Source organism: Ixodes scapularis, unplaced genomic scaffold (genome assembly GCF_016920785.2).
Source record: "Ixodes scapularis isolate PalLabHiFi unplaced genomic scaffold, ASM1692078v2 PGA_scaffold9__187_contigs__length_104089568, whole genome shotgun sequence".
In the NCBI taxonomy this organism is placed as follows: Eukaryota; Metazoa; Arthropoda; class Arachnida; order Ixodida; family Ixodidae; genus Ixodes; species Ixodes scapularis.
The window spans coordinates 71,025,841-71,047,131 of NW_024609884.1; the positions used below are offsets into that span (position 1 = coordinate 71,025,841).

Sequence of the window (21,291 nt, forward strand, 5' to 3'; positions counted from 1 at the left end):
TTTAAGGCTCTCCCAAATCACTCATAATGTGTTTGTTGAGGATAAAAACGCTGGGAAAGATTTGCACAGCATCATTCAGATAATTTGGGGGTGCATTTACTGATGATGTATATCTTTAAGATGATTGGCCCTTCATTTATGTTGCCAAATCTTCAGTCAGTAATTCAATATATTTTTATTAGCATCAATAAATTTGACTTTTGACTTTGTTGTTTTCAAGTGTCAAAGTGTATTTTAGTTCTCGTCTACTGCCCCCCTTATGTAATGCCCCACCCAGGCCCTTAAGGATAAATAAATGAAATGAACATAACCGCTTGAGACCGACATGGGAGGACAATACTCGAAAATATGCTAGCTGTTGAGTCTGCGGAAACATGCTTTTTTGTTTGCTGTTTGGCAGTGTGAAACACCAGGTTGCAGGGTATGCCAAAAATGACTTTGTGCTCACATGATAGATTGCAAGGCAAACACATGAAGTGTGCAGAAAGGGAGAGGTAATAAATGGGTATTTTTCTAAATAATCCTTTACACAACGCCTTACAGCAAAAAGAAATGCATAGAGATGCATGCAATGATATTTCTAATTATACATAAACAGCACGAAGGACAGACAAAGATTCTGAGAATCCTAATATAAATCATATTTGGGCATCAGCTTGCATGAGCTCGAAACTTCATGATATACTGCCTCGGGAAGCTAATTTCAGTTTTACGTGCACTTGTTTTGGGTTCTGACCTTACAACTCTGTTCTTTATCAGTCATGTGCCCTAACATTTCATTAGATTGCCATATATCATTGCGAGACTGCTATAAATACTGCACAACTTTACAATTTGGACATCTATTGCTAGTGTTGCAATCATCGCATTTCACCAGAAAGCTAAACCGTTTAACATGGTTTGCATCTGACCTGGGTTAGAAATTGATTGTTTCTAGTCTAGAAACGGATCGTTATAAGCAATACATTGTTATAAGTGGATTGCAATGTATATGCTGGTGGTCATTGCGAATTGTTCTTACTGAAAAAATCAAATCCGGTGGTGCAAAATGCACGCTGCAGAAGGTTTGCACTGAGTGCAAGCCATGTATTTGAGAGGTACTAATTATTATCCTTGGTGCATCGTCGTGAGGAACGGCGCAAGCGTCTAGCATCACGAAAAAGCGCTTTCTGGCAAGAGTATTTCTGCAAACAAAGTAGCTTCCAAAGCCACGCTTTCTGGTCTGTGCCGAAGATGCGGGGCAGACAAATCTTTGCAACACAGTACGTTTTTAAAACTAACCCCCCCCTCCCCCCTTTTCGTTTTTCTTTTTTCATTGCTCCTTTAGAGAATATGTTTTATTCCTGAGGGGCTGGCCTCTTCTGTTTAAAGGTAATAATTCAATAATTATGTTTGTGTGACTTGTTAACGGTAATCCTCCATTGCTTTTATTTTTCCCCTTAACTATGAAGTAAACAAAATACAGAGGTGGTTGAAACTTGGGAAGGAGCTTGAGAATGACACTCCTGTGAGACTTAGCTGCCACAAGGGTCCCTCTGAAACAACAAGGATCTTTCTTTTCAGGTATCCCTTCCGTACACACTTGCAGCTATATGTAAAGTCAAATTAATAAGTCACATTTAGTCCTTTCGATACTATCATTCTCATTCCCTTGAAACTTTACGTAGTGCTGCATTACATGTGTAAGCAAGAAAGAGTGGAGTCACAAACAGCGGAGCACTGCTAAATCAGTTATGTATATACAACGCCGAGTTAGCTGTGAGCTGTATGTGTGAACAGGCCTTTCATTATACTTACTGATTTCAAAACCCGAATTTCGTAATAGTTTTGAGAAAAAACGAATTTCTTTCCTATTATGAGCTTTTATTTTATTATTTAAACCCCCCTCCTTACCTCCCAATTTTAAAAATATCAAACTCAAGAGCAAAGGAACCTTGTATATTGAACCACCCCTTGCACTTACCGATGACATCTGCTTGATCCTTTGTGCAGCCTCGAGGTGTGCTCTGTACAGGTCAATCGTACTAGTGACATCAGGGTTCAGGATGTTCCCACTGAGACGGACAACTAGATCCAGGTCGAGTATCCTGCAAACCGCCATAGGATTGGAACATAATTGAGCCAACTATTATTAGTAAGGGGTGGTCGATGTCATGATTGCCACCAAAATGCCAAAACAAACTTACGCATTGCCCATTTCAATTTTGGTTGTCACTTTATGTTTCAACTCCCGAAGTTCATCCTGGAAGTAAAGAAACAGCCACCTCAAATGATGCAAAGAAAGACGGGTCTAGAAAAAAAGTGTCTATAAAGATTATTATACTGTAGCAACCAAAAAAAAAATATTCCAATTAAAAAATTGCGACGTTTACAAATCTCTCTAACGCAACATTAGAGCACAACTCTTGAGGTATTTTGATTTTGCAATATGCCGTGCAAAACAATTTGAGAAAGTAACATATATACTGTAAACGAATTATTTTTCGCGGGCTCAATATTTCGCGTTTTAGGTCAAAGCTTAAGTTTTGGAATAATTCGCGGGTGCTGATTTTCGCGACGCGGTGGGATCTAAATAGAGATTCCAATGTGTTTACATTTTACCAGAATTGTTCGCGGAACCTATTTTTCGCGAATTAAGGCAATTCACAAAAATTAGGTCCCCGCGAAAATTAAGTTGTTTACAGTATGTGCAAATGTGGTCGCCGGTGACTACAGAGGAGGAGGAGGAGAGGGTATGGGGGAGGATATGAACAAGGGGAGGATACGGAGGAGGAGGGTATGGTGGGGGCCCACCTCCTCTACTCCTACCCTCCTCCTCATACACTCTCCCCTCCTCCTCCGTACCCTCCCCGTTACACCGTCACCGCAAAACGCGGGAACAAGCACCCAAGAGCTGCGCTCCAAAACATTAATTCACGCTTTAGACGTTTTTGGCTAGGAAACACCAACTAAAATTATGACCAGGGTTCAAAGCTGCAAATATATGTAAGCATTAGATCTGTATCGTTGTTAAGCGAGCCAATTGTGGGCACAAAGCAGACGTACAACTGGAAGAGTGCCAGACATAATCTTCCTCCTGGAATCCATCAGCTCGTACATCATGCTTCGAACGGAATCGAATTCCGTTTTGTTGGTCTGTCAAGGAAAGAAAGTAGGGCATCATAAATCTTACAAATGACTTAGAAAAATTGTGAGTAAACAACAAAATTGCCCCAGTATTCCAAAAACAAAAACTATTAACAGGAAACACGTTTAAACTCATTTTGAAGCAACAAATTTTTTAAGGAGGCACCGAGCATTCCTTCAAGTTCACGAACTCTCCTGGAACAGTGCTTCAATGAGCCTTCGTGTGATTTAACCCCTTAAGTGCCAAATTTTTTTTTTTTCAAAAGTGACCTAAAAGTGCCAGATTTATTTTATTTTGAATTGTTACTCCTCTAGTATTACACATAAAATTTGAAAAGTTTATTACGCAAAAATCAGCGGAGGCGAAAAAAATATTTGCCAACTATTATGAGTGCTGCCATCTAAGATCAGCGCCGCAAAACTACTCGGACGAGCCTAGCTCGTTTGTGGAATTGAGGGGAACCAAAAAAACCGCTGGACGAGCTGAGCTCGTCCCCGGCATTTTTAGCCAGAAAGTGGCCAACGAGCTCAGCTCGTCCAGGGCACTTAAGGGGTTAAACATGCAGGATGTTGACTCCAAGGAAGCATTAGACCCCCTCTAGCTGATATAGATATGAAGAGTGAGTTTTGAGTGAGCTAATGATGTCAAGGACAAGGCAGCCAGAACCCACAAGGTAGAGCTGCTTCCAGATGGGACCCCATTCTCGGAGAACAGCTGTGATTTCCTTGATGATCGATGGCTCCTTTGGAATGACTACTTCATGAGGGCTGCAAAACAAAGCATGTTGAATAGGTGGACAAAGGGAAGTCCTCCAAAGAGTTTAGTACCCAGTCTTATCAATGATGGAGTCCTTAACAGCAATGTAGGACTTTGGAAAGATTCCTTTCTTGGCTTTACTGCTTGTGCAGCACCCATAGTACCACTCTGAAAGAAATGTGGGAAAACAGTCTTTACCTGCACACACCACAAGCAATTTTTAAATGTCACATTAAAACCATGTGCCCGAAATACTGAGCCATCTTGCCTGCAAGAGTGAAACTAATCAAGCAAACAGGCAAAAGCTAAAAGCATGCTTGAAAAAGAAGCCTGAATATTGTTCCCATGCTTATTAGCCTAATAATTGACTTCAAAGTCAACTAAAGATGCTTGTAAGAACTAACACAAAGTATGAAACACGTGCACAGTAAAATGAGCAATGGGTCATACGAAGCATCAGAAAGATAGTCAGATCCCACCAGGCACCGGCAAATCATGGTGTCATGTGCATGCACATGATGCCGTAATTGCCCAGCATGTGGTCAGATTTGGTCGTCTTCCCAATGCGTTGTACGACCCATCACACTTCGTTATGCATGCCTTGCCCTCAACTGGAAAAAAAAAATTGTGGGTGTCAAGTTTTAGCAACTATATGTGCCTGGTTATAAATAACTTTTAACCAACTATGTGTGCCTGGTTAGAAATAACTTTTAATAAAATGGTTGCCTCAAGTATTTCTTTCTTCTTAATTAATTGAATCACTAAGAAAACTCTAGTCCTTTCAGTATTGCTGACTTTAAATAATAAAAAGAAATTCTCGATCAATACCTTCACTTTCTTCATAGATGTAAACAGCATCCCCAACATTTAGCCGTAGTCTGTGCAAACCCTCTTGGGTAAAATTGGCAATCGCTACATGAAAAGAGAAGGACAACTTTTTTATTAAGAGAATCACTAGACACTTACCTGTACAGTTATAAACACTCGTAGTATTGATCAATATATGTTTAAAAAATATTTCATGCAGAGCAATGCATTTAATCTGAACTACAAATAAAGTCAGACTGAATTTAAGTTACAACAAATGAACAGTTGTGACAACTTAAAATGATGGTTACACACAAATGAACAGTTGTGACAACTTAAAATGATGGTTACACACAAATGAACAGTTGTGACAACTTAAAATGATAATTAAAGAATATTTCAACAGCAACAGTTTCTATCCTGAGTAATAAAAGTGATTCAGTATAATGAACAAACCCCAGAGACTACTTATGCCGCACTGTTTACAGTATGTCCAGTCACTGGGTTCTGTTCATTATGTTTAAAAAAAACACTGACACCCCCCCCCCCCCCCCCCCCCCAAAATTTTTTTTTTTTTACTTTTTGCCAGGCATTTTATTATGGTGTCAGGTGTCAGAAGACTACACAACCAATATTATGCTACAGCATCTTATTTTTAATAAAGTAAAAAAAAAAAAAAACTAATTACTCAAAACCGAAACTGAATTGGAGAGGAGGAAGAAATATAGAGGAGAAAGTTATCAAAAATCACGTGGCTGTGCAACTTTTTTTTTTTTTTTTACAATTTATTTGCAACGTTTTAGAAGCCTCAAAAAATTTGTGTCTTATTTTCAGTCTATTTTTAGTATTGAGTGAGTGCCTTCGATGATGTGTAACTTGGATTATCTTTGGTGGTTGTGTCTAAACCATAAAAAGTGGCTCGTGACCACAGAAAAAAGGGTAAGCGCGACTCAAAACGGCCAGTTCTCTATCGTCAATTTTCAAGATGAAAAAAAAAAAAAATTTTGAGTTGCAAACTGTGTTTTGGGTAGTTGGGCTCTCATATATAATGTACAAACAAAAACCCTGGAGAGCATTAATAGCCTGTTAGTGTCCCTTTAAGGTAGTGTCTGTTCTCTTGGCAGCCGGGAGAACAATTTCCCTGATATTCTACCAGCAGTCACCTCCCATTGGCCCATCGACAGCTCAGATTAGCTTTTTTTTCTGTAATGATCCACCCCAGACAGTCTCCACAAAAGCGGTGTGTACAGGTGGGACAGGTGGGTTAACATTTTTGTAATGAGCTGCCACAGACTGTAGCCGCAAAGCAGTGTGAATGGGTGGGCCAGGTAGGTTCACACGAGCCCCTGATACAGGTACAATGAAATGTTTCTACAGCATTCAATTTGCGTAATGAGTGTCGATGAAACATTAGTGTCGACGAAACGTATGTCTATGAAACTTGTATCCTTGAAAAGTTGTCAATAAAACGTGTTTCCATGAAATACCGAGAGAATAAGAAAGTCAGTATTCTACCGGAAGTTGTCACACCATTTCAGACAGCCAATGGGAGGCGACTGCCAGTAGAATTTTGGGAAATTATTGTCCCGGCTGCCAAAGGATAGACACTGTTTGTATTTAATCTACACCACCTCCATTGCACCCTTAACCTTTGTTTTTTAATTCAATACTTGCCTTCATGCCGAGCTGATAGATTATGACAATGAGCAGCGTTTAGAAGCACTTCTGGAGAGCAACACTCTTTAAGGCCCGTTCACACTCTTGCGACTGCTTGCGACCTCTTAAACCTGGGTTCCTTAAAACTTGTTAAACCAGAAAACACACTGGCACCATCTATTGGGAAGCAGTGTAAACTCGGCGGTCCGGCATATTTTTTTTTATTTCTCGAGCATTATCCGTTCTTTCTTGGCTCGAAAAACTTTTGACAATGTTATAAACGAGCCTTTCTATGGGTATTACGCACATTTGACCTCGAAAATCCCGCAAAACCTTCGCTCTTGTGAAATGCAGTTCCAGGGTCACCTCATAGATGGCGCCACAATGTCAGTTTGTTCCCTCATTCTAAAAACATTTAAGAAGTTGTAAGAGATCTCGTCTCTCTCAGTCGTACTCGGTCGTAAGAGTGTGAACGGGCCTTTATTACTTAATTGTAAACATGAATAGTTACTCAACTTTTGCTCGGAATCTGTGGACACGACTGCAGTGTAAATAAAAGTGCAACTCTGCACAATCGCGATGTTAAACCAGTGTGACCAGTAGTTAACATCTGAAGAACATCGCCCGAGGCGTACAGCGTCCATATCAGGACATCTTTAAAAGGTTAAAGGCCCGTTCACACTCTTGCGACCTCTTAAACCTGGGTTCCTTAAAACTTCTTAAACCAGAGAACACACTGGCGCCATCTATTGGGAAGCAGTGTAAACTCGGCGGACCGGCATATTTTTTTTTATTTCTCGCGCATTATCCTTTCTTTCTTGGCTCGAAAGACTTTTCTCAATGTTATAAACGAGCCTTTCTATGGGTATTACGCACATTTGACCTCGGAAATCCCGCAAAACTTTCGCTCTTGTGAAATGCAGTTCCAGGGTCACCGCATAGATGGCGCCACAATGCCAGTGTGTTCCCTCATTCTAAAAACATTTAACAAGTTTTAAGAGATCTCGTCTCTCTCAGTCGTACTCGGTCGCAAGAGTGTGAACGGGCCTTTAAACAGCACAAACGACGAGAAGCAGAGGGACACATACACAGCGCTGTGCATGTGTCCTGCTTCTCGTCTCTCGTTGTTTGCCCTGTTTTAACCTTCTAAAGATGGCACACCAACTAGCCCAAGCTTCAGCCTTAGCTATATCAGGACAATAAATAATACAACTGATCGGCGATAAACCATACAGGTGCGAAAACATTCGATGGCAATCTGTCCTCGACCGGTGTTTTTTAGACGAAACATGACTTAGCAGTTGGGAACACGTCAAAAGGTTAAACGCTAATTTGCGCATTTTTCACAACGATAAACGGTGTTCAAAAGATAAACCTGTGCGGGAAACAGTTCATGTGCAAAGCGTAAACAAGGCTACTGCTAAGCGCCGTGATGATCGCTTACTACAATAATCATCGACTAAATTAGTAATTATAAAGCTCTAGAAAGGCGTGCTCTTCCTCCCAAGAGCGCAAGCGATTTTCAATCAAAGGTGCGCGCAGGCGATAAGCCATGTTGAACAAGACACCGAACTACCTGTTGCCGGACGCACATTGGCGGCACGCTCCCAGCTCTAGGACACATTCCACACTTGACCCGAAATACTCATCCGTCCGCACTGTGGGAAGTGGGGAGGCATGGTACGGAAGTACGGGTTCCGAATAATCCGCAATGCTCTCGACGCCCAAACATACACACACACAGGGCGGTTGGGTCCCAAGTGACCGAATTCAAAACGTCAATTGCCTTACCGACTCCATACTTGCTTTTATCGGACACAGGAGCCCACTTCGTCATTTCGTACCATCAATTAGCACCAATGACGCGAGATGAGTACATTGGCTACACGTAAACGAGAAAAATGCATGACTTATTTCGCAACTGCACTCATTGCTCATCCTTCGTTACATCCGCTACTCTCATGGCTTCGGTGAACCCACTGCCCACTGCGCCCACTGTGGGTGAACCTTTCCTTTCCTTGCTTCCCTTTGCCTTTGCTACGCGATGCCCCTATCGCTTCTATCATCGTGAGGATCGTGAGGGCGTGGTTGCCATTCAAGAGATGAAGACTCGATCCTACTTAACCAAAATTTTAATAAATACAAAATTATAACAAAATAGCATATATGTGGTATGACAAATTAATATCACAAAAAGCTTTAACCTCGCTTAGCAAAAACATTTCACTTTCTAACATTCAAAATATTTGCCAGGTGACACGAGACGCCGCCCAATTCAAAACCTACGTTCGCATTGCAAAACGCTACTACAGTGGACAAAAAAAAAAAAAAATTGCAACTTGCAAAACGTGCAGCGCCGTGGAAAGAAATGGTGGGCGAAAGGAATGGTGGGAGCTTGTGGGAACCGTGGGAACATGGTCGGGGGAACGATAGAACCAGCAGAACTAGGTAGAACCAGTAGCAAAGAGCCGTAGACAACGTTCCCGCAGCAACCGTGCTACTCTACACATCTACCCCAACGCGTTGGCTACCCCATAGAGTTATTATAATGTACGCTAGAGGTTCAAGTGGCGCTAGTGCGCTGACGCAAATTGAAGCAGACAGCAACCAGTCGAAAATGGGCTTCCGGTAATGCTTTTCTATGGGAAAACGTGAGTGCATTTTCTCCCTGCGCTCGATCATAAGAGCAAATATCCCAAATAATTCGTACGTACTAGGTAGCTTGGAACATTTCTCAGTCAGGCCGACAAAATAATTGGTCAGTTACGGCGTTTTTCTTTCGAATTCGTCGCATTAAAAACGATGCTAAAACGGCTTCGTACGTGTATTTATGTGCACTGTCGGACACTGTTAGCGCGAACGCGGCGTCGGCGATTTCCAGCATGGGGGTTAGGCGAACGAAGGACATCTAAAAAATCAAGAGCGGCGGCAAGAACTACGCAGTCACACTGGATCAGTAACTCGCAGTGCATGTACGATCAAAATAAATTGAAGGCCACGTAATCTATTCCGATTTTAAATAAGTAAGTACCGCTTTAAATTCTTTCTGCCCTGAGCGAAGCTGCTTGTTCTCCGTTCAAAATATCACCCGCGCGCTCGATAGCTTTGAGAACAAGTGCACGATAAAAGCTGCCCGGCAGAGAAAACAATACGAAGAGACACCTTTTATAGTCCACGGACTTTATTCTCTACGGTTTGAATGTTTTTATCCGCTAATGCACGACGGAGTCATTTTCATATAGTGACAGGACTGGTATATTATCAATATATAAGCGTCACCGGAATGCTGGTGAACCTTGAACACACTCTATATTCCATTCGATTGCAATTTTGCTTTGAATCGTCGCTTGTTTTTACACACCTGCTGCGGAACACACGTTTTGGACTGAAATGTAGCGAAGTTAAATATCGTTCACTGATGAAGAAAAATGCGCTAACTAAAGCAATTACACTTTTACAGTGTTAATCAAGGTACATGCTATTCGGTACGACCCAAATAACCAAAGTGTTCCGTGTTATTTTCCGGCGAAGAGACAAAATGCACGCGCGTTTTCCCATAGGAATGCACAGGAGCACCGCAAAAGTAGACTGGTTGCTGTCTGCTTCAATTTGCGTCACGGAAGTCGCATAGACACTAGCGCCAGTTGAACCTCTAGCGTACATTATAATAACTCTATGGGCTACCCCTCTTTTCCCCAGGGAGAGGAGTGTACAGCCTGTACAGGACTTCGCGCCCGCCCGTACGCCCCTTGAGATTTTCCGGCGTTTATTTACAGGGGAAATCAGCGGATGTTTAGCAAAACTTGTTGCTAAGCTAGTTGGTTCTTTTTTTACGATTTCCTTTTTTTTTTCTGGAAGAAACTAGGTGAAAATTGTGCTTCTCCTTGTTCACTTCTTCGTGTTCAACCTCTGTAGGTGTTTATTTTTCATAGATTTCTGTTATCTTAACGGTAAAAAAACTTCACTAAAACTTCAGGATAAAAAAAAAAATAAAAAAACGGGCTTAGAGCAATATTTCTAAAAATGAATATGTTCCGATTTGCCTTTTGTATTTTCGACACTTCGATGGATGTTTTTCAGTGTTTTCCGGTCTCATCTGAAATTGTATTTTTGGCACCTACATATGTGTATCTGTGTTTTGCAGTTAAAACCTCCGAGCACAAAAGGTGCATAGAGGTTTCCGTTGACTTTTAGAAGAGGGAGAAAAGCGACAAAAGGCATTTACGAGGCTCACATTATCTTGAGCCACGAGATCAGTGGTCCCAAAATCTCAAGAGCGAGGCTGGACAAGACGTACCTGCAGCGTCCTTTGCACCTGTCTTAGAGGCAACCAGAGTACCAAAGGACACGGGGCTAGAATAGCTACATGCGTGCCAGTCTCCTATCTCGTACATATATGAGGTGACTTACATCGCACAAGCCTGTAAGTGAACTCTCACCACGGTACTCTGCAGGTGCTATGTAGACCACTCCATTTTTGCACAACATATTTTAGAAGGTGTGAATTGCTCAAGCAGTACAAAACACACGTTCCCTAGAGGCTGGTTCACAAACTTGAGTTTAGTTGAAACCAACTGCACGGGTGTAACTTTGTGCCCTCTTGCAATTTCGTAAGACGAGAGAACAAGCTGGCACCATCTATGAGGTGGCCCTGGAACTGCATTTCACTAGAGCGAAGGTTTGGTCGGACTATAGTTGCAATCGGAACGGAACAAAACGCGAACCGCCAGAACGCGTGGCCTTCGATACATGCTGCGCCACCTGGAGGCTGATAAAACTGCGGAGTGAAAAGGCGGCTGCAAGTGTGCGCTTACTTCGACATGCACACCCTCGCAGCCTCCCCCTCTCCACTCCCACTTTATCAGCCTCCACATGGCGCAGCATATGTATCGAAGGCCACTATTCCAGAGTTTGCGTTTCATTCCGGGTCGATAGGGCACACTATCGAACTATGATAAATGGCTGTTGAAAACATTGTCAAAAGGTTTTCAAGCTCATGATGAAACAATGATGCACAAAGTAAATGGGAAATATACAGAACTCACCAATGTTCTACGACTAACCGATAGAGTATTCTCAAGCTGAGACTGCAGTAGAAACTATGCCCTCGTTGAACCAGTCGTACACCCCTCTTTCACCATGTGATCACGCTCCTGCCCCTACCCGCGTGCAGAGAACGGGGTCAGACGACGTAAAGGAGGCTGCCAATTGTTCCGGCAGGCACGTAGCTCGATCACACCGCAGTCTCAGCTTAGTGTTGAACGGAGTATACACAACACTCAGTTGCAACAAAATTCAAGTGTGTGAATCAGCCTTAAAGGGGCAATAAATCACTTTCTGCAATAGTCTACAACTCAATCTATGTGCTCTTAAGCATCCTAAAAATACCAAACATTACATTCATACATGGCCAACTTCTTTATACAAATTGGTATAGAAATATTTATTACCTTAGAAATATGCAGACACCAGAAGGCACCGTTGTACGAGGAAGGGTAAAGCCCCTCTATCCTGGGTAAAGAGACGCCATTCATTGTTGTGGAAATGCCCGAGACACGTGCCGCGCGCCACTTCTGGGAAGAACATGGCGTCTGAAATCTAGCTCAGTGCTGCGCTGTGCCACCATTATCTTCCCAAGGGCTGCACGTGCCTCGTGCATCGACGCACCTTGTGCTACTTTTGAAACATGAAAGGGCTTTAAGGAAGGGCAGGGCTCTGCCCTTCCTTGAGTGTCTATGTAAATGCACGCTTTTGCACGAGTGGCGACATTTCAGCCATTTTTTCTGCCCAATCATTTTTTAACACACCTTTTCAAGTGCGCACAATCCAGTGTGACTCTGCTCAAGCACATACTCTTGGCTAATGTTTGGACGCCACTTTACCGCACAAGCTGCGCACTGACTGTGCCAGCACATCACGCGCTGGCCCACTCGGTGCAACAAAGCATGTCTTCACCCCAAGACAGACAGACATGTAGGCACCCTACCCTTCCTTAAGAGTAACTGTATAGGCTCTGCTTGTAGAGCCAGAGTATAGCATTTCTTTTCCTCTCACCGCCAACTCTGTAGTGGCGAAGAAGCGGTCATGTACGCCGAGCTGGATCCAACCTTCATACAGGAAACGACCAGTTTTAAGCGGAGCATGTTTCTCGCTTTGCGTTAGCGAAATATACATCCTACACTACAACCGAACGAACTGGAAGGTTCCTTGACCATTGAATATTGTGTAGTCACTGGATACAATATAATAACGTCGTTTTATAACGTGAGCAATGTTTTAAGGGGGGACATGGGTCTTTGGAGCCAAAAACTTCCTAAAACTGCATTCTTTTGAAAATGGCGATGGCTGTTGTTCTTCTGAATCTACCAGGCTTATAATTTCGTGAATGAATATTTGAGCTATAAGTCGATTTATAATATCTATGTGGGCTGCATGACCATTGAAGTTGACTCTAAAATATTGTTTTCACAAAACACAATTTTTGGACTCATTGAAAATTTACAGGAAGGATATCTCAGCATCTAGAGCAGATAGAAATATAACCATTCCTGAAATGTGTAGCTGAATGTGTGAAGCATACAATGTTGAGAGCAGATTTTTTGATTGTAAGTCTAGAAAAGTTTCCATTTGATCTTTTGCTATATTACTTGTTAGACATGCATTGAGCACTGACCTTTAATGTGTGGTAAAATCACTAATAATGAGTTTATCTTAAAAGTGCTTCCAATATTGTATTCTCTACACTTCATAGTATCTAGCAGGGTATCGGAACAAAACGAAAACCAAAAACGAAAAACGAAAAAAACGATATTTTTTGGCGGAACGGAAACGTAATCGAAACGTTCTTTATTATTTTGTTCCGGAGTGAAACCGAAAAATTTTCTTATCGGTTTTCGGTTCAAGGGAAAATATCAGGTATTTCAGTAATTCGTTTCACGCAGCGAAGAGACTGCCGTTGGTTTGTACCATAATTAAAGAGAAGACAAGCAAGCCATCGCCCCCCCCGTCTAAACTCCGGGCGAACAAGCATAGCAAAAACAAAGACAAAAAATACAACGAGAAACAAAAAACATGACTCAAGGCGCCATTGCTTCCCACCAATGAGAGCGCAGTGGCGCGACGCCTCCACACGCTCGCAATGCTCTCCTTGGCACTTGCGCCCTCTCCCTCCATGCTTTCTTCGGACGACACAGACAGACAACAGATCACGGCAAGCGCGGGAAGTTTGTGACCCGGCGTTGTAGAAGTCCATCTTTTGTTTTTCTACGGATACGGCAGTCTGAGACTCTGTTGCAAAAGTGTACTTCTTCATTCCTATGGGCCTTCAGGGCCTTCTCGGCGCTGAAATTTATTTTATCGGACCAGAGGTCCTGCCTTTCACCGAGCACACTTGATGACGTGCTGCTTCTGAGATCATGCTCGGTGCCTTGATCATTATCTCATGCTCAAGGCAATGAACATGATCTCAGAAGCAATGTCGTTTCCGCAGATTCCTCTGGAGCGCCTGAATTATCTATTTTTGTGTAAAAATAAACGTTACGTTCCTTTTAATTTTTGTTGCGATTTTTTTTATAGAAAGAAACCGTTACGAACCGTTACGGAGCATTATTTTTTCGTTCCGGAGCGGAAACGGAACGGAAATTTTTCGTATGGAACGAAAATAAAAACGGAACGAAAAACATTTCGTTCCAACACCCTGGTATCTAGCCATGTGTTAAAAAGAATATTTTGTTGAGCAGTTTTTTTTCTATCGTTTTTCCAAACAAAGGCAGGCAAGTTTTAATTATTTTGAGTACAACGTTACTGACTGAGAAAATGACCAGATATATGAAATCAGCACAAAAAGCTGAACAAGCTTGTGCAGTTTCATTAAGTTTGGTCATAAAATAAGAAAAAAAGCTCCAAGACCAGTGTTCCCCCTTAAAACATGTTTCCAAAGTCTGGGAAGCAGACGACATGGAGAACTATCGCATCTGCGGAGCTGGCAGAGTGATACGCAACCAGTACATCCGGGCACCTCGAACATCACAACAACGCGCAGCTGCAGCTTGCATAGGGACAACGTTGTCGTCAGCTACTACGTTCACCAAGGGCATAGAGAAATAAAAGACAAATGACGGGACAACGGCTCTGCAACGTGTCATCACAGTAAGTCTTCTCTACTCCACATGCCGCAGCACGCCACCTCACAGCCACGCCATCTGCACCTCCAGGTCTCCTGCAGAAGCGACAGTCGCTTCCCGCAGTTCAGCTTGGATCCAACATGGCCACCCTGGGAGCACCATTGCGCTACTCTGCTCCGCAAGCGGAGCATACGCAGTTACTCTACCCTTCCTCGTCCACTGGCACCATCTGGTGTCAATCTTTTGATACCAAATTTAATAGAAAAATTGGCCACACCTGGATGTAATTTTTGTTTCATAATGCTTAGAGACCATAGCAATCTATGGGCTCCAAGCATTCTAAATTACATCCAGGAGTGGCAGATTTTTCTATTAAACTTGGTATCAAAAGATTGACACATTGACAAGTACTAAAAGTTGACCATAAACTGTCACAGAAAGTGGTTTAGTGCACCTTACGCATCTTGGCACATGCACTCATTACAGTCAACTCCAGATTTCAACTCTGGTGCTGAAGGTCCACTAACCCCCATTCCTCCTTGAAAGACCATTCCTAAATGTGCAAATTAGATATACCCACTTAGAAAACCTTTTCAGACATTTTCTACTTTGATTCATGCATTGCTCACCTTGTTCAGCGTCATGGTCAGCAAAGTTCACAATGCGCAGCACTATAGTGCATTTTGCGTAGTAATGAGACGAAGCTGGGATTCAGTTAATACTTCAAGTTTTACGGGAACGAAGCTATGCTTTCAAATTTTAGGGCGCAGCTCTTAGGCGCCCGTTTCTGGCTTGAGCAGCGTCGCCGTCGGCGTAACCGAATGTTGCATTATGGGACGTTTCCCATAATGGCGTCACGAGGGTCACACGTGAAGGTCACGACCTTCACAGTGAGGTTGTGAAGAAGTAGGAGGGGGAAGGAAAAAGGAAGAGAGGGTACGGAGGAGAGGATACCCTTCTCTCTGTACCCTCCCCTCCTCCTCCTCAAGAGCTGTGCTCTAATTCGTTATTACAGGGAATTGTAAACGTCTCATTTCTTAAAGCTAAAACCAAGTACTAAAACACTCGAAAATTTTAGCTCTCTAGGCGAGTGCGGAAATTTTGTGACTAAATTAGTGGTGGTGTTGGTTCCAAGAAGTGGGGGGTTAGCCTAGCTGTGTAAAATGCAATAACCCTTGAAACACTAAATCAAATTATAATGTCCAATTGGTGAAAACTGAACACAGAACATGGAGTATTTTTTTATTATAGGCTTTATTAATGTTGTAGAAGAAACATATTCTTGAATTCTAGACACTGCCATTAACTTCAATGGTTCAGTTTATGTGCTTGCCAGTAAGCATATGTCAAATGTGCTCATGAAATCTGCATCTCAACAGATTTTATCCGATGCCATGTTTTTAAATTATTTGTTAGTTAAGGGAAATAGGTTTTAAAAACATTAATACACCAACTTGACATAATAAAACTATAAGATGACTAGGCTTCCCATACAGGGAGTATCTTCAGTACTCATAAAGCAAAATGAAGACGCTCTCTGATTGGGAAGTGAAATGTCTCATTCTTTTTGTTTTGTTATTTCAAGGCTGTGTACAATCGGTTTGGCAAGGCCATTCTCTGGCTTACGGAACTTCATTGCAAAAACAGGAGCGCAGCTTACACCTGAAAGCCATGCCATTGAACACAATATTTTTAAGCTTTAGATACGCACAATTCTAACTAGGCTCTAGGTCACTTTTTTGCTCGCCCTGCTTTCTTTTGGCCTTTTTTTGCACCCTTCTGAGCTGCCTTGATGATGTTCTTGAACTCTTGAGACTTCTTGAACCTAAAACAAGCAATAAAAAACAGCAAAAGATGTAGGCAGGCTGATTTAAAGGGACACTCAAGTCCTGAAAAAATTTTTTTTGTTAAGTGCCTTGAATAAAAGAATGTTTCAGAATTGTTTTAAAAAGTTGTAGAAGCTGCACTAATGCAGTCTGTGCAGGTGAGTGCTACGGCCAGGGGGACATAATCGAAGGAGCTAATTGTCACAATAGGTCGGATTATGATAATCTAGGGGGCTAATTGTCACGATACCTCAAATTATGAACTAAAATTTATTAATCAATGTCTTTATTATTGAAAATACACACATAGTTCCAATCAGAAACTTGACAAGCATCATCAAAAACCCCTTGTCACAGAATTCAACTATTTTTTTTTTTTTTTTCTTCTTTTTTGGAGTTTTTATCAAGGGAACGCATCCGATCGTCGATCGCCCCTTGCCCCGCGGGCTGAGCGGGAGAGCTAAGGCCATCATCTGGTTCCGTTTATCGGACCCCGTTCAGGAAAGAAGCGCTAATCAGGAACTGCAGAAGAGGTCCCCGTTTGGGGAGGGGGGCTGCGGCCGGTGTGCTTTGTCCTCTACTCGGGTAATTTCTTTTTTGTCATGTCAAAGGGAAATGGAAAACCGAGGACCTCGGCTTGGTTTCCAGCCCATTGTTAAGGCAGTGTGTGCAGCGATTTGACCAGGGGTGGACGAGACGCTTAAGTTGGGAGCAACAGGCGGGAGCGGCGGAACGCAGGAAGAGCTCGGAGCAGCTCTGGTGGCCCCCAAGTGTGTGTGCTCGTGGATGAGTGTGGTGCCAAGGAGCATTGCACAGAGCATCCAAGCACACACAGACTTCCCTGTTTCGACCAGCGTCGCAATGGACCCGCGTCACCCACACCACTTTCCGGACCCAGGTTCGCACCACTCACCCTTGTAGCATTGTAGTTTTTTAGAGCGCAGCTCTTAGGGGCCCGTTTCCGGCTTGAGCGGCGTCGGCGTCGCCGTCGGCGTAACCGCGCGGTGCATCATGGGAAATGTCCCATAATGCACCGCGCGAGCCCCCCACCGGGGTCACGTGACCTCGTGGGGGCACGTAACCCCCCCCCCCCCCGAGGTCACGTGACCCCGGTGCATCATGGGAAATGTCCCATAATGCACCGCGCGAGCCCCCCACCGGGTCACGTGACCTCTTGGGGGGCACATGACCCCCCCGAGGTCACGTGACCCCCCGAAGTCACGTGACTCCCCTGAGGTCACGTGACCCCCGCCGATGTCGCGTGACCCCCAATGACGTCATCGTCACTGATGACGTCACCGGCATCCACATCGTCATCGTCATCATCACTGATGACGTCACCGGCATCCACATCGTCATCGTCATCATCACTGATGACGTCACCGGCATCCACATCGTCATCGTCATCATCACTGATGACGTCACCGGCATCCGCATCGTCATCGTCATCATCACTGATGACGTTACCGACATCCGCATCGTCATCGTCATCATCACTGATGACGTCATCAATGACGTCACTGATGTCGTCACCGGCATCCACATCGTCATCGTCATCGTCACTGATGACGTCACCGGCATCCGCATCGTCATCATCACTGATGTCGTCACCGGCATCCACATCGTCATCGTCACTGATGACGTCACCGGCATCCGCATCGTCATCGTCATCATCACTGATGACGTCACCGGCATCCGCATCGTCATCATCACTGATGACGTTACCGACATCCGCATCGTCATCATCACTGATGACGTCATCAGCGACGTCACTGATGACGTCACCGTAATTCGCATCGTCATCATCACCGGTGAAGTCATCAGTGACGTCACTAATGACGTCATCGGTACCCGCATCGTGATCGTCAATGATGACGTCATCAGTGACCTCAGTGATGACATCATCGGCATTGGGGGTCACGTGACCCCCAAGGTCACGTGACCCTCCAAGGTCACGTGACCCCCCCCCCCTTGGTTAGTTTAGCCCCCCCCCCCCAGTGCCCTTCCCTCATCCTCCTCAAGAGCTGCGCTCTAATTCGGCGTTACAGGGAGTTGTAAGCAGCTTTCACTTTTTTGTCTATTATATTGTTATATCTTTTAGTTTGTTTGGTCTTGCCACCTTTTCTGCAATGTAACTCTAGAAAGGTTATTTATGTGTTTGTGTGTAGTTAGTTAGCACGGTGGGGGCAACGACTTTGAACAGTTGCTGTGCAGTTTATTTCTCTGTGCGAGTAGCGCCTGCACGCTATGGAAAGCAGTGGGATTTTTTCCTTGCATTTGAATAGGTGTAAAAGGGCCGTGCGCGGGAAGGGCAGGAGTTTGTTAGTACGCATTTTGTGTGTGACCTTTTGTGTTGCAGTTTTGAGCATATTTTTAATTAAATTGTTTGTTATTTAAACACAACCTCTCAGTCTCGTTCCTAGCCCCTCAGAGTGAGTCCATCCACCAGGGCGTGGAACTATCGTCCAATCAGCAGTCCTAACAAAATTATAAATTTTGTTTGCATAGGATATCATTTGGATCTAATTTTCCACACCCGTGATACCGCTATTAGCCCCGAGAGCGAACACAAGCGTCGCTGCGGTTGCCGCGCCCCGATTGGGTGAGGTGTACCGTGACGTCAGGGCGATGACTCCACTCCGCGATCTCGCATCGGCTCGCTTCCCTGCGCCGGTTTCCTGGTTTGGCGTTGTGTGCCGCAAGCTCTTCGAGGAGCTGGACTTCGTTTACCCGGTGTACAAGACGTTGAGTTAGGCCGAGATTGACGTGCTTCCGTACATTTTATAAGCCTGCTTGTCCCTTTTACCTTTAAAATTGGGATACAAATCCCGAAAGCTATCGGCGGAGGCAATTCCGCTGATGAACCTCCCCGTCCGTCCACACGACACAAGGCAGTTTTGCGAAGGATCGGTGAAGCGGTGGCGCAAGTGTTTCAGACACTGGAATTCTGTTCCTTGCATGTTCATGATTTAGGACGATATTACATCCCGCTTTCAAGACATTTGAAGTGGCATTTATATCGTGGGCCTTTGGGTGGTCGGCAAATTAGCTCGCGACCCCGACTTTGCGCTGCCACTCTGCATGCGCTGGTTCGCAGACGTTTTAAAGGCCCTGTGTCTGATTATCCTTGAAGTGCTCGTGGAACAGGGTTTATTTTACCTACATGTAGCTTCTTCGTGAATTAATTATATGGTTTATACTCGTATGCAGGCTTATTTCTTAGAAGATGCACAATTACTGGAAATTAGTTTGTATGGTAGCAGAAAAAAGGGCCGAATTGCCCCCAGTTGCCTGTATGATATGTATTGAACTGCCCAAAATATGCACAGCAATAGTGCCGTAATTTGTAATGTTTATACTTTTTCCATTTTTATTCCAGCCGGGTATTCGGAAAATACATTGTTTAGTCTGAATTGTCATAATTCCAATTAAAAAAGACACTGCTGCAGGTCTCCAAAAGTTTCCTCGGCCTCCAAACTCCCTACAGCTGGACTCTCTGACAACAGAGGAAAACAGGATTAAAAGCAAGCATTCGAACGTCTGTCCAGTGTTAGATGCAGCACTAGTAGCAGAAAATGTGGAACCTGTGAAGGGCGACAGTCTGCCTGAGAAAAGCTTCTGGTATTTTAGCTTCAGGACAATTCAATTTAAGTAAAATCTCAATTTTAGGGCTTAAGGGACTAATAACGAGCTAGACACCTTCACTTACGTTTGTTACACATTACTTGAGAGTTGATATAAACAAGTCCACAGATACCACCCGTGTAGTCCATTGAAATACTATCCGAATCCAGCAAAGGTCAAATGCGAGCAATGTATATAATAAATGTTTCTTGTTTTTTACTTTGCCCCTGCACTTGGACTGTCTTACTTGTGATTTTCTCCCCATGGCCCAGACTGTATTTAGCATGTTGCTCGATCAGCATGTAGCTTTTCTGCTTCGGCGATCTTGTTTGAAACAGAGATACAAAAAAAATTGTATACATAGCCTGCCAATTCATTCAGACCATCAGCAGCATTTATTGTGCGAGATGTAAATCTGTAGTGATGCTCCTGCAATTGTGGCCATATTTCTTTATTTTCATATACCAGCTGCGATTCATGCGTTGCCTGCCCTGTCAACCATGCTTAAAATCTTGGTTGAAGTTTTGCCTGTAGCTACAGGCCATACCTCAATAAAGGCACATATAAAAATTTACACTTCCTACGAAAAACACGCCAAAAAAAATTAAATAGAAACGAGCGCGCCGACAGCTAGCGTCGTCACAACCTCCACAGGGCGAGCGAGGCGAGTCGGCAAAAAATTCCCTCCTCGCCGTGACGTCACCCCGGTTTGCCGTAAGGGGGCGCCACGCGAACTTCTCGGGGCTAATATCAGTATGAGACAGATTTAGAGCACGTGGGATGCGCAGCAGTATGCTAAAGTTACCACTCATGCAACAGACACAAGACTGGCAGTGAAAACACTGTGGATGATAATTGCACCTGCTGCATACCGTAGAATACCACGCATCCACCCATTCCACATTAAGCGTCCTTTCCCAAATCTGTAAGATCTAAGAAAATACGCACAGTACATTTATATGTAAAATTGATGACCTGACAAGCACCATTTCCCATTTTTTTGCGATTACCTCCGAAGTTTGAGTGGGCGCTTGCCCGGTATTTTACGGTAAGTGGCAACTTTAGCACGCACTCGTGCTACGAATATTTAAAAGATTTACCTATTTAGTCGTTTTCGATGATGATTGGCAAGTTTTTAATTTGAACCATACGATTACTTCACTAATTAAAAAGTTTATTACTGAACTTTAGGTAACTAATTGACTTATCGCGATGACTGGCCCCCTTTATCTGCAGAAACAGTATTAATAGAACCTTCACGGCTTTAAAAAAAGAAAAATCTGTAAAGCCTAGAAAAAAAAAAATCTTATATTTTTAAAGTGCCTGAATAGGACATGTATGTCATATAAAAACAACTTTCACCACAAAACAA

The 21,291-nt window shown here is 43.4% G+C and overlaps 2 protein-coding genes across 3 annotated transcripts in view; both read right to left on the reverse strand.

The window, feature by feature from the left end:
* Positions 1–8,410, reverse strand: part of LOC8026636 (dedicator of cytokinesis protein 1) — a 92,124-nt gene extending 83,714 nt beyond the window's left edge. The window contains exons 1-7 of the mRNA XM_029981265.3: positions 8,138–8,410; positions 4,712–4,795; positions 3,955–4,051; positions 3,798–3,894; positions 3,046–3,135; positions 2,187–2,242; positions 1,964–2,087 (exon numbers count right to left, since the gene is read on the reverse strand). Coding sequence (XP_029837125.1) covers positions 1,964–2,087; positions 2,187–2,242; positions 3,046–3,135; positions 3,798–3,894; positions 3,955–4,051; positions 4,712–4,795; positions 8,138–8,183 — 594 coding nt within the window. The 5' untranslated portion in view covers positions 8,184–8,410. The remainder of the gene's footprint in view (positions 1–1,963; positions 2,088–2,186; positions 2,243–3,045; positions 3,136–3,797; positions 3,895–3,954; positions 4,052–4,711; positions 4,796–8,137) is intronic.
* A 7,294-nt stretch (positions 8,411–15,704) lies between these two features.
* The window catches only part of LOC8026637 (RRP12-like protein), a 57,923-nt gene continuing 52,336 nt past the window's right edge, over positions 15,705–21,291 (reverse strand). For both annotated transcript variants that reach the window (XM_029981273.4, XM_029981277.4), the window contains exon 33: positions 15,705–16,294. In XM_029981273.4, the coding sequence (XP_029837133.2) occupies positions 16,201–16,294 (94 nt within the window). In that variant the 3' untranslated portion in view covers positions 15,705–16,200. The remainder of the gene's footprint in view (positions 16,295–21,291) is intronic.